The 13,965-nt window shown below is 48.5% G+C and overlaps 1 protein-coding gene across 1 annotated transcript in view; it reads left to right on the top strand.

The window, feature by feature from the left end:
- ALK (ALK receptor tyrosine kinase) overlaps window positions 1-13,965 on the top strand; it is a 1,123,220-nt gene that overhangs the window by 858,628 nt on the left and 250,627 nt on the right. Inside the window, exon 6 of the mRNA XM_088467953.1 lies at window positions 1,688-1,819. Within this exon, the coding sequence (XP_088324079.1) occupies window positions 1,688-1,819 (132 nt within the window). The remainder of the gene's footprint in view (window positions 1-1,687; window positions 1,820-13,965) is intronic.

The following is a 13,965-nucleotide window of genomic DNA, read 5'->3' as shown; positions in this document are numbered from 1 at the left end:
TGGAACCCGTTACATATGACCATTACAGGATATTATAAAAACGTACACTCTTAAACAGGCCAGTAAACAACATTTTTCTTTATGTAAGCCAGCTTTTCTATGTTGTTCATCCACGCCCAATACTTTCCTGATAGTGCAGGGCTTCAGCAAGAATCCACGGCCTCGCTCACACAGCTGGTGACCCTCCACCCACCCTTGCAATCCATAGAACAGAAGGGGGTCATGAAGAATGCTCTTATGTGATCCATTGCTCCTGTCATGTCCAGCATGGGTATGGTAGCAGCCGTGCGTTTGGGATGGAAAGAGGCGTGCCACAATATCAACGCTTCGCACCCCACCCTCCTCCTCCGGTCTACAATTTACAACATAGGTTCTAAATCTTGGTCCTCAGGACCCTAAACAGTGCATGTTTTCCAGGTGTACTCACAGAATCACAAGTGGAACAATTACTGTAGCTCCACCTGCGAATCTTTTAAAATAATAAATAGTTATCGCCTCTCCTACTATAATTTCAAAATTCGGAGTAGACATTATTTTTAAGCCAGAGACCACATCACAGATACAGATAAAATAAATACAGGTTATTACCATTGTGTAAAATGGAATCATAGCACATTTTTCGGACTGACATTCACCCAGGATATCACCTTTATCCTTTATACAGCACCAGCTTATTACGATACGTACTATGATAAGGATGTTCAGTATCTTTAAATATGTCTGTGTTTTACTATACAGTGCCACTACTCCTGTTGTGTAGAATGAATGTAATATATATTCTCATTCTGTATTTGTGTATAAATGTAACTCCATGTGGGGTGGTCTTAATAGTAGGACAAGGGCCTGGCTCAGGGAATGCAGCATTGCCCAATGGCCTTCACTTAAATACAGAACTGTATCTGGAAATGCTGTATTTCAGCCATAAGGCACCATAATATTTACTGCAAATCATCTTGTTGTGTAAAAATCCGGATGTACAGAATTGAAACAGCACTGAAGAAGCCTAAATTCACTACTGTGGATAATAACAGCATCATGTTATATTCTGGAACGATCGGGACATTTGCATACATAAAATAAACCCCAAATGATTGTCCCGCGTTATGACATATGTGGACATTTATAGAGCAGCAGTTGTAATTACTGTGGCTATTCTCCAGTAGCCTCAGAGGCATGTTGGTAGCTGTATTAATATCATTTCTATTACTGGGCTGATTGTATGTCATATGAGATATTGCCAGGTGTGACCTGATCTCTGTGCAAGGCTCTCTGGTCGGAATTAAGATTTGTTGGGGGCCCAGGGAAAGTGATTTGTGGAAGTCCCAGCCCCTAACTACTAATTGTCCGTAGTGTTGCCCAACTTGCATATGCTTGGTGTTAATGCCCCCAGCCCGCCTATAGTAACCAATCAGCTAATAGCTATTGTTTATCTAGGTCATTCTATAAAATGATAGCTACAATCTGATTGGTTTCTATGGGAAACACCTGCACTTGTCCTCTCTAGAAGGTTTGATTAATCCCCCCTCTGTACGAATCCATCTGCCCCATTATCTGTGGGACACCGATAACTGATGGAACGTTATCTGATTATTGTAACATAAGCAAAGTGTGCAGAGCATGCTGGGACATGTAGTTCCACAAGAGCACCTATTTTCTATCTTTCACATATTCTCGTCCTCCTTTTCAGGAAATGCCCCCGGCGTTAAAATGACCCTGGATGGATCTTTTCACTGCAGGAGCGGGATGGAAATTAAACTGTCGCAAGTCTGCAATTTCGTAGCGGACTGTGAGGAAGAGGAGGATGAAGGAGATCTGTGCCGTGAGTATCCCCAACGGTGCTGTAACAATACATCCAGCTTTACTATACATGTCGTGTAATGTCATTTATCCTTTCTATATGCTAATGGAACACAAAAGGTAAATTACAGGGTGATCCAGTATTGCAATATTACCGAACGTATACTGGAAGCTACATGGCCATGCTAGTCATCCAATCCCAGGCCCGCCGCGACACCAGAGGCCCCTTTATCAGAACAATGCCTGAGGGCCCCGCACCCTCCTCTAGAGGTCAGTAACTTGGTGCAGCAGTGTCATGGATTAACGTGGGTGCTTGCTTTGGTTCTATGGAAACTGCACAAAGATTATTCTTTCTGCCAATCAAAGTGGGTGGTCCTGACACCCTCCTGTTCCCTCCTTTATAAAGCCCTGTTCTTTGCATGTCCTCTCTAATGGATGGCCAACTCTGTGGTGGCTTATCACACCCTTTACACTTGGGCACCTACCCCTGCATTCCCTTTATACCCCAGTTTGGCACTTTACAGGGGCATATCTACAATGGGTGCAGGGTCTGCGGGGCACACGGGCCCCTCGGTCAAGGGGGACCCACACCGCACACCCTGCACCCATACTTCCTAATATTTACCTCTCCAAAGTCCCAAGTCGGCTGGAGAGGCGCTACACAGAATGCCTGGAAAATGGCTGCAGCGGACAATCTCCCAGCGTTCTGCACATGTGCAGTAGGAAAATCGCCGGGAAAATGTCGCAGCATGCGCAGTAGATTCTGGACACAGACTAGTGCCTGGAGTCTACTGATCCTGTCAGAGCGCCGCGGCCGCCAGAGAGAGAGGAGGGGGCCCCGGATGGTGAGTGAACACAGGCCTCCAGGCCTCCTCTCTAAATATGCCTCTGGCACTGTGTGTAGCTATTTTAAATTAACTAGTGGTTCTGAAGGGCCAATTCTGAGCTTCTGTGCATGCACAAGCTGGTGATCTGGCTGACATGCGAACGTATGTACCTACAGACAGGCTCCACACAACACTTATACCCCTTATACACCAGAACTAAAACCCGGTTTATTGCAGGATTAACCCGGGTAGCTCCTTGGTGTAAAAGGGGAGAGGGTTGGATCCCGGCAATCCAACCCAGGTAACTTGCGGGGTTTAACACGGGAGTAACACGTGAAACTGTGCAGTGTGAACGGCGCGCTCCAGATCACGATGACCTGGAGCGCACCGCATGTGGGCCGATTGGTCCGGCTTCACTTGCACTGGGAGATGACATCATTTCCAAGCGTCCACTTCAACGCCGGAAAAGTCAGGTCTGTGCAGACCCAACTCCGGTGTGAACAGCGCCGACTCGGGAATATCCTGGGTCGGCGCCAGCTATACTCCGGGTCTGATCCGGATTGGAACCCTGTTCCAACTCTGGGTCAGACCCGGAATTTAGGTGTAAAAGTGGTACAAGTTATGCCTTGGATTCTCCAGGCAGCGTCACCAAGGCAGCTGAGTATAATACATACAGGTTATTGGCTGGAAAGATGTTCCGTAAGCCTGAAAAAAGGCTGAATTCCTGGGACTTTGTTTGGGTTTCCATATTATTTCTGTCCGACTTACAGAGTTAATATTGAGTCACTGTGGCGGAAAATTACATCTCTTGACCTGGCTGATCAATCAGGAGCCAGGTGCAGATGATTTGTAAATTGTTATTAAATGTACTTCTGGCTTCTGGAAGAAAAACAAGCATTTATTACATTTGTTACCTACAGTAACCACTTGTGCACTGACATTGATCAATGTAGTCTGAGGAGATAGGCCCTCATTCAGAGCCGTTCGCTATTTGCGGTCGTTCGTTTAAAAACAAGGGGTGGCTATTCAAATGATCCGTACGCACATTGCAGTCTGTTCACACCTCTAAGTCTGAACGAGCGAGCAAAACATACGCTCGTTTATTTGTTAAAAACGCCCCCTGGCCGCACGCATCCTACGTCATGTCCGCTATTTATTAGATTAATCGAGTACATCGACCAGCGTATGAACTGCTCGCTATTCTTGTGGTTGGTGTTTGCTACCACAAATTTGCGAGCAGTTCTGGCTATAAAATAACCCAGTGACGTGAACAATGACGCTGCTGTTTTAAATATACACACCCATAAAACGCCCGTTTTGACCTTTAAGCACGCCTGCGTTCGGATCTCCACTCCCCATTTTCAAGCACCTTCCCCTGTTACCACCCACATACGCCTCATTCTGTCATTCAAAATAGCAGGCACTCGCTATATTGCGTACCAACGATTTTTGGCCGCACTGACTGGTTCGCGCATGCGTACTAAAAACCGTACGCATGCGCAGATGTGCAAACATCGCTCGGAACGAGCGTACTGCCGCTAACGAGCGGCTCTGAATGAGGGCCATAGTCTGATAGCAAATTCCCTTAGACAATCAGGACAAAAACATCCAGGGGATTTGCTGCAAGTAGATTTTTTTTTTTTTGTATTATTATTTTTTTATATTTAAACTCCTTCAACTTCATCCAAAAATAATTTTGTTCAGTTTGCGCAGTTACCATTAAACAATAAATACAGCTGAGGAGCTGATCCTCATAATTATCTGTTCTTAGCTATAAGGCAGCACATAATGAACATATTCACAGATTATTGCATTAACAGTTGGAGAACAAGGGGTACATTTATTATACTGCGGTTTTGGTCGATTTTTGAGTTTTTTGGGTGATTTCCTGTGGGTGTTGTATTTCGGAGATTTACTAAAGTCAAAACAGATGGCAAAACGACCAACCACCCTACTTTAGAATACTTTAGAACATCGGACCAACAATCAATTACTTTTACATTAGATGTCAATATCAACCGGAGATTTTCTAAAGGACGGTTTTAAAACCGACCAAAAACCAATGTTAAAACAATGGCTGAACCGCCCAAACAATAGACCTGCCAGTGGCATACAAGATTGGGAAAAGCACTGCTCAGATCACTAACTCCAACAGGGTGTAGTAGGTATTATCCCAACAGCAGAAGCCCGGCAGGGGCGAAGATCCCGATGTCTAATTATGGTAAGTACCGCTAACCTAATTCCCTACCCTAACCCTCCTAACCCTAACCTCCCCCCTAGTACCTATCCCTAACCCCCCTCTAAGTGCCTAAACCTAACACCCCCTTCCCCGCAGCCCTAACCTAAGTCTCCCGGGGGGTTGCCTAACCCTAACCTCCCCCCGGGGGTACCTAACCCTAACCGCCCCTTCTCCTAGCCTAACCCTCCCCCCCCCGCGGCTGTTTGCACCCGGCACCCAGCTTACCTTCGTTCACTATATGCCGGGCGTCGGGCTCCCAGCGTAAGTCTAATGACAGGTGTCGGGATTTTGACGCCTGTCATTAGTACCTTGCCAGGATTAGACAGTCGGGAAGCCGGTGGTTGGCATTTAGACCATCGGCTTCCTGACTACATACTCTCCAACAAGCCCGGGTAATTAGTACCCGCCTCCCCCCCCTCTCTTGGCTCCCCTCAGTATGGGGTCACCCTGCCTCATTGTAAACTAGTCCCAAATTGGTCAGCTCAGGGCTGGAAATCCGTGGAAAGTTGGGACCCCAAAAATAAACTGGGGTCCCCCTCCCAAGGATCAACCAGCCCTGGACTAGTGGCAGCGGGTGCAGGGTTAATGGTGAAAAAATAGACTGTAATAGGGCTCGCAGGCATCTGTAGTCCCACTGTGAAGAATATATTAAAATAATGGCAGTACTTGGATACTGGAGGGGGTGTTATTTTATTAAAATACTCACAAACCCCTTGGATGGAAACCTCTTGGGTCCATGTAGGCATCCATACATTTTCAGAAAATAAAAAATATGCAAACCTGACCCCAGCCGCAGACGTACAGTACATGGTACACTGCCTAACGCAGAATGAATGGGTCACTCACGGTCATTCCCTTTGGGGAAGTGCAGATTGGTGGAGAGAGACTGTCCAGCTGGGGTCAGGCTTGTGGTTCTTTATTTTCTGTAGACCTATAGATGCTTACATAGACCCATCTATCTGTCGGTATGATGGTGGTGTCTTGTCCCTTATGGTGCGTACTAGGGGTGTGCACCGGCCACTCGTGTTTTGTGTTTTGGTTTTGGATCTGGATCTTTCTTCGTGTTTTGGATCTGGATTGGTTTTGCCAAAACCACCCTTCTGTGTTTTGGGTTCTGGGTTTTGTGTTTTGGATCTGTATTTTTTTGAAAAAAAGCATAAAAACAGCTAAAATCACAGAATGTGTTGGATTTTATGCTCCTATTCAATTATTAACCTCAATAACCTTCATTTCCACTCATTTCCAGTCTATTCTGAACACCTCACAATATTGTTTTTATTTCCAAAAGGTTGCACCGAGGTAGCTGGATGACTATGCTAAGCGACACGAGTGGGCGGCACAAACACGTGGCCCATCTAGGAGTGACACTGCAGTGGCAGACAGGATGGCAGTTTGAAAAACTAGGCCCCAAACAGTACATACTGCAAAGAAAAAAAAAAGGTGCAAGATGGAATTGTCCTTGGGCCCTCACACCCACCCTTATGGTTGTATAAATAGGACATGCACACTTTAACAAACCAATCATTTCAGCGCCAGGGTCTGCCACATGACTGTGGCTGAAATGATTGGTTCGTTTGGGCCCCCACAAAACAAGCTGGCAATTAATGTGTCCCTGCACAAACTGGCTCTACGGAGGCAAGATGTCGTCCTCATCCTCCTCATCCACCGATTCCTTGGATAAAACAGGAAAAAGGGATTTAGGTGTCCCTGGACTGCTTACGGTCTTAGCCAAAGTTTCTGAACTTGACAGTAACTTTTTATGAACGCGCTGCAGGTGCCGTATAAGGGAGGATGTTCCTAGGTGGTTAACGTCCCTACCCCTACTTATTTCACCTTTACATATGGTACATATGGCAAGACAGTTGTTGTCCGGATTTGGATAGAAATATTGCCAGACCAAAGAGGTGGAATGTTTGGTCTTCTGCCCAGGCATGACCGTGATGGGCTTTTTCATCCCACGGACAACAACTGTCTCCCCCGGAGCCTGATTTAAACAAACCACATCACCATCAGAATCCTCCTCGCCAACTTCCTCCTCAGCGCCAGCTACACCAGTATCCTCATCCTGTTGTACTTCAACAGTGACATCTTCAATTTGCATATCAGCAAGTGGACTGTGGGTGCTCCTTTCAGCACTTGCAGGGGGCGTGCAAATGGTGGAAAGAGCCACCTCTTCCCGTCCAGTGCTGGGAAGGTCAGGCATCGCAACCGCCACCACACTTGGACTCTCCTTGGGGATTTGTGATATCTTCTTAGAACGTACAGTTCTTCGCTGTGCTTTTGCCAGCTTAACTCGTTTGATTTTTTTAGCGGGAGGAGGGCTTCCATCGTCATGTGAAGCTGAACCACTAGTCATGAACATAGGGAAAGACCTTAGCCGTTCTTTGCCACTCGTGTCATAAATGGCATATTGGCAAGTTTACGTTTCTCTTCAGATGATTTAAATATTTTTTTCAAGGTCATTTTCCTGAACTTTGTCATTTGAGATTGTATGTGCCCTCTACTATGACATTGGGCATCGGCCTTGGCAGACGACGTTGATGGCATGTTATCGTCTATGTCATGACTAGTGGCAGCAGTTTCAGCACTAGGAGGAAGTGGTTCTTGATCTTTCCCTATTTTATTTTTATCGTAGAAAGTTTGGTCCTCCATTTATGTTATATTGATATATACGTGCGGCTAAGGCGCACACAAACACAGAAAATAATTTTTTATTTTTGTTGGAGACTAGTGCACTTTGTGGGTTACACCACCCTTTAAGAAATGAGCCAGCCGGCCCTTTACTTATGGGACACAGGTCACGCTTGGCGCTGCTCCTTTGTTGATGCACGTGCGGCTACTGCGCACACTTCACAAACACAAAAAAATATATATTTTTATTTTGTTTGGATTGCCCTTTGGGGGTTACAGCACCCTTTAACGGACAAGCCAGCCGGCCTTTTATTTATGGGACACAGGCGCACGCTTGGCGCTGCTCCTTTGTTGATGCACGTGCAGCCACAGTGCACACAATTCACAAACACAGAAAAGCATTTTTTATTTTGTTTGGAGTGCCCTTTGGGGGTTACAGCACCCTTTAACGGACAAGCCAGCCAGCCTTTTACTTATGGGACACAGGCGCACGCTTGGCGCTGCTCCTTTGTTGATGCACGTGCAGCCACAGTGCACACAATTGACAAACACAGAAAAAAAAAATTTATTTTGTTTGGAGTGCCCTTTGGGGGTTACAGCACCCTTTAGCGGTCAATCCAGCTGGCCCTTTATTTATGGGACACAGGCGCACGCTTGGCACTACTTTGTTGAAGCACGTGCGGCTACTGCGCACACAATTCACAAACACAAAAAAATATATTTTTTTATTTTGTTTGGAGAGCCCTTTGGGGGTTACAGCACCCTCTAACGGACAAGCCAGCCGGCCTTTTACTTATGGGACACAGACGCACGCTTGGCACTGCTCCTTTGTTGATGCACGTGCAGCCACAGTGCACACAATTCACAAACACAGAAAAAAAAAAATATTTTGTTTGGAGTGCCCTTTGGGGGTTACAGCACCCTTTAGCGGTCAATCCAGCCGGCCCTTTATTTATGGGATACAGGCGCACGCTTGGCACTACTTTGTTGATGCACGTGCGGCTACTGCGCACACAATTCACAAACACAAAAAAATATATTTTTTTATTTTGTTTGGAGTGCCCTTTGGGGGTTACAGCACCCTTTAACGGACAAACCAGCCGGCCTTTTACTTATGGGACACAGGCGCACGCTTGGCGCTGCTCCTTTGTTGATGCACGTGCAGCCACAGTGCACACAATTCACAAACACAGAAAAAATATTATTTTTTTTTTGCACTTGGGGGGAGCACCCCTGATGGACAGAGCACCCCCTGGACAACACTACAGCACCCCTTTAGGACTGGGACACTGCACAAGACTTTGGAGTGGACACAGCCCCTATGGAGAATGACTGCACAACACAGTCCAGCCAGCCCCTATGGACTTTGAAGGAGTGGACACAGCCCCTATGGACAACAGCAGCGCAGCACAGCACAGCACAACACTACACTGCACTACGCTACACTACACTACACAGCCCAGCCAGCCCTAACTCCCACCCTCCCTCTTCACTGTCCACAGCCGAGTGAGAAAATGGCGCCGACGCGGGTACCTTATATAGAATCCAAAACCCGCGAGACCCGGAAGGCGGGATGATGACGTTTTGCCTCGATTTCAGATCCGAGTCAGGCGGGAAAAGTCGAGCCTGACTCGGATCGGCCTCGGATCGGGGGGGCTCGGGGGGGTTCGGATTTCAGAAATCCAAACCCGCTCACCCCTAGTGCGTACACACAGTACGATTAAAATGGACGATATCAACTATATTGATCATATCGTTATCATTCATATCGTGCATTTTTCGGTGCCCAACGACCTGCGATGCGCGGGCACGTATGGACGATAAGGATATATATTAACTATATAATGTTGTGCGCTGTGCGCTTGCGAGCGGGTCTGAATCAGGCCCACAGTTGGTGGGAACGGGGGGGGGAGGGTGGTCGGCCGTACGCGGGCGTACCGGTGCGTTTGAATGCCGTTGCATAAATTATCCACTGCGATCCACTGCGTTTCCCTATGCAGCCTGAGGCCTGATAGCGTGCATGGTTGTTAGCAATTTCTGAGTAAGGTCAGGGCTTGTGCAAGTGTGCGTGAGGCTGCGATGGTACTCGATTTCGCAGTCTTGCTAAACATTACGGATGCGTGTAAGGTAAAGTGGGCGTCCTTATGTAGTGCTGCAACGGCAAAGCGATTGCAATGGATTAGCATACTATCGCAGTGACACTGCGTGCGTAATCACTATTGCAATCGCAGTTGCGATCTGTAATGAATCAGGCCCTAGGACCGGGACCACAGTGAAAGCAGCAGGAGCCTCTCTCACTGAAAACTACAGCAAGGCCACAACTAGGTCAGGGGCTAAGGGTGCATGTGCCCCGGGCACCGGATTTAAGGAGGCAAATAGATGGGGGGGCCCCTGACCGGAGCTCCCCTGACTTATCTTTAGCTGATGTCTGGTCCGCTGATTGCGACCGGGCTATGTGCCCGCACCACTGGACTATACAGCAGGGCGCAGGCAAAGAGGGACCGGGATCACCCTGGACAATAAAGGTTCTTTTCCCCCCTCTCTGCGCTGCGCATATGATGATGATGATGACATCACATGTGCTGAAGAACAGTGTGCGAGGAGCCTGCCGCCGGCGCTGCCTGAAGGAGGAGCAAGGAGAAGATCCAGGTAAGTGGCGGTGGGGGGAGGCGTAACATAGACACAGGCTGCTGCTACCGCAGGAGCAACCATCGTGACCATCGATCGCAATGGTTGCGATGGTGATCCCAGACTGCGGCCTCAGTCACAGCGCTGGGATCGCAGATGCAGCAAGGAGGTTTCTAGACGCCTGCTGCTGCATTTGCATTTGAGATGGACGGCATTGCACAGACGCTTGTGTGCGGCTCTGCCATTCCGCCCATTTCTGAATCAGGCCCATGGTCTATATTTATGGTGGGTGGGGGTGCGCCAAGTTACTGCCTTGCCCCGAGTGACAAAAATCCTTGTTTCGGCCCTGACTAAAGAGATAGTTCTGGCAAAGGATGTAAGTTGCAGCCAGATGTACGGTGTGGTTTATTAAAGGAGCAGATGTACAGAAGGAAAGTGCTGTAATTCCTGCCATGCTGGAACGTACATCAGAGAGAACACAGAGAGGATGACAGGATCCCAACAATCTCTCCGCTATCTACACAAATCTCTGGCTGCCAAACACAGCGCTGCTGGCACGACCGGCTTCACATAACTCTGCTAAAGGGAACTATATAAAAAAATTATCTTACATACATTAATGAACAAATTAGGTAGTTTTTCCTGTTCTGTATTATGCCCCATAATACAGAACAGGAAAAACTACCTAATTTGTTCTACTGTAGTTAACAAATAATAATGCTGTTTGGCCCTGTAAAGTGTCATTTGTTATCACTAGAGATGAGCGGGTACGGATCTCAGAGATCCGAACCCACCCGAATATCGGGGATCCGGGGTGATCCGAGCGAAACTCGGATCTCCCTGCCTGCCCCGGGTCCCTCACCCAAGGCAAAACCTTGCGACCCCGCTGTCGGGTCGCAAGGTTTTGTATTGAGTGGGCTTAACGCTGATTGGCTGAGAGAGCCGTCTGTCACGGCTCTCAACCAATCAGCGTTAAACCCATTGAAAATGCACACAGAAGAAAAAGAAGATGGCGCCTGCCATTCCTCGCCGCCTGACACCGCCGGCACCCCTCGCTGCCGGTACCCCCACTGGCAGCATCCCCCACTGCCAACACCACCGCTGCCGACACTGCCGGCACCCCTGCACTGCTTCTGCACGTATTGAGGACACCGTCATCGATCCCCACACTGTCGACACTCCCACACTGAGGACACCACCAGCATCCCTGCACTGCCAGCACTGTCAGCACACATGCACTGAGGACACCGCTGGCACCCCTGCTCTGCCGACACTGCTGGCACCCTGCATTGAGAACACCCCTGCACTGCCGACACAGTCAGCAAGCCTGCACTGAGGACACTGCTGGCACCCTCGCTCTGCCAACACCGCCGGTACCCTTCACTGAGAACACTGCCAGCACCGCAGCACTGCCATTCCATGTACTGAGGACACCGCCAGCAACCTCGCCCTGCCGACACTGCTGTTACAGTAAGTGCACTATTGGTGTATCCAACCCACACTGTATAACACAATGTATCCGTGTTGGTAATTAGAAGCTGAACTGCCACATGTTAGTGCCGCCCACTGTGTCACTTAGCTTAGTCTGCCAGCTAGCTGGATGCACCCTTTTGGCCTTAACTAGATGAAGCAAAATAATATTGTGAGGTGGTCAAAATTGATTGGAAATTACTGGAAATGAATGTTATTGAGGTTAATTATACTGTAGGAACAAAAACAGGCCCATTTTATGTGATTTTAGCTGTTTTTATGATTTTTTAAGAAAAAATCAAGATCCAAAACCAAAACACGAAAACAAAACACAGAGGTGAGGTTTTGTCGAAACCAATCCAGATCCAAAACCAGGGTAGATCCAGATCCAAAACCAAAACACGAGGGTCGGCGCACATCTCTAGTTATCACCACATACTGCAGCCATATAAAAATATATATTTTTCACAATCACTTTACTTCATACATGCCTACCCTCCCGGTTTTCGCGGGAGGCTCCTGATTTTTCGGGCAACCCCCCGCACCCCCGGAAGGGTAGGCATTTCTCCCGTATTCTGCCCACTTCCTAGTGAAGTGGGCAGAATGAAGAGAATTCCCGCGGCGATTGCGGGTATCCGTGTAGGGCAGCGGTTTTCAACCACTGTGCCGCGGCACACCGGTGTGCCGTGGGCAGTTGTTTAGTGTGCCGCGCCGCCGTTGGAGTCTGCTGTCAGAGCCGCCGATCACATTACTGCAGTACAGTCATTGCGGCCCGGGCAGCGCTGCCGCTGAGCTCTTCTGGGAAGCTCAGGCGCGCCCGGGCCGTGACTCTGTATGCGCGGCGGCGTGACATCACAGGTCACGCCTGCCCGCTCAGCCAGCCAGTCATCCCGCTCCACCTGTCCTCTCCGCCTGTCCTCTAGTGTGCTTACCGGCCCGCTCCACCCGACGGCTGCACTCTGCTGCACTGACAGCTCTGCACAGCCTGGTAGGTGCCAATAAATCTTTATTTATTTTTAACATGGGAGCAATGTGGGTTTTTTTCTGTAGGGGTCAGCCAGTGTTGTTGATTTTTTGTGTGTGGAGAGCATTGTGGTTTATTCTGTGTGGCCAGCCAATGTAATTGTTTTTTCTGTGGGGAGCAATGTTTTGTTTTTTTCTGTGGGGGCCAATGTATTGTTTTTTTTTCTGTGGGGGCCAATGTAGTGTGTTATTATTAGGGATGTGCGCCGGACCATTTTTGCCGGATTTGGATTTGGTTCTAATTCGTCGTCCGGCTTTGGATTTGGATTTGGATTTGCCAAACTGCGGTGACTGGCTTTGGATTTGGATTTGGATTTGGATTTTTTTACAATAATTGACAAAAAAAGCTAAAATCACATAAATTGGTCTTTATTAACCTCAATAACATTAATTTCCAGTCAATTTAGACCATATCACAGCTTATAATATTGTTTTCAACATTATTGGCCAAAGGTTGCAGTGAGCCGACTGGTTACACTAAGCGACAAAGCAGCGGCACAACGACACAGACACCACAGTATAAAGCACATCTATGACACATTGCCACACAGCAGTGGCAGAAATGAAAAGTAGTGCACCCACCCAGTGGGGTACGGCCAGCAGAGTCACAGTACTTGTTTACAAAGTGGGCTACGGCCCTAGGAGTCACAGTGCACAATCTTATTCGCATTACACCGCACATAGGGCCTGATTCACATTACACCATAAAGTAGTGTCTCTTATTTATGTTACGACACACAGTAGTGCCCCTTTTACACAATGCCCACAGTAGTGACCCTTTTACACAATGCCCACAGTAGCGGTGTCCCTTACACAATGTCCCCCAGCAGTGGTGCCCCCTATGCAGTCCCTTTAGTAGTAGGGTCCACTATGCAGTGCCCCCAGTAGAATGCCCCCCAGTAGTATGCCCCCCATTAGCAGGCCCCCCCAGTAGTATGCCCCCCATTAGCATGCCACCCAGTAGTATGCCCCCCATTAGCAGGCCCCCCCAGTAGTATGCCCCCCATTATCATGCCACCCAGTAGTATGCCCCCCAGTAGTATGGCCCCCCCAGTAATATGGCCCCCCCAGTAGTAGGCTGCCCCAGTAGCAGGCCCCCCCCAGTAGTAGGCTGCCCCTGTAGTAGCCCCCCCTGTAGTATGGGCCCCCCCCTGTATTATGGCCCCCCCTGTAGTAGGCTGCCCCAGTAGCAGGCCCCCCCCAGTAGTATGGCCCCCGCCAGTAGCAGGCCCCTCAGTAGTATGGCCCCCCCAGTAGCAGACCCCCCAGTAGTATAGCCCCCCCCCAGTAGCAAGCCCCTCCAGTAATATAGCCCCCCCCAGTAGCAGACCCCCCCCAGTAGCTCCCCCG

Source organism: Taudactylus pleione, unplaced genomic scaffold, assembly GCF_031769625.1.
Source record: "Taudactylus pleione unplaced genomic scaffold, aTauple2 ptg000079l, whole genome shotgun sequence".
Classification (NCBI taxonomy): domain Eukaryota; kingdom Metazoa; phylum Chordata; class Amphibia; order Anura; family Myobatrachidae; genus Taudactylus; species Taudactylus pleione.
This window is presented reverse-complemented; position numbering and strand designations above follow the sequence as displayed.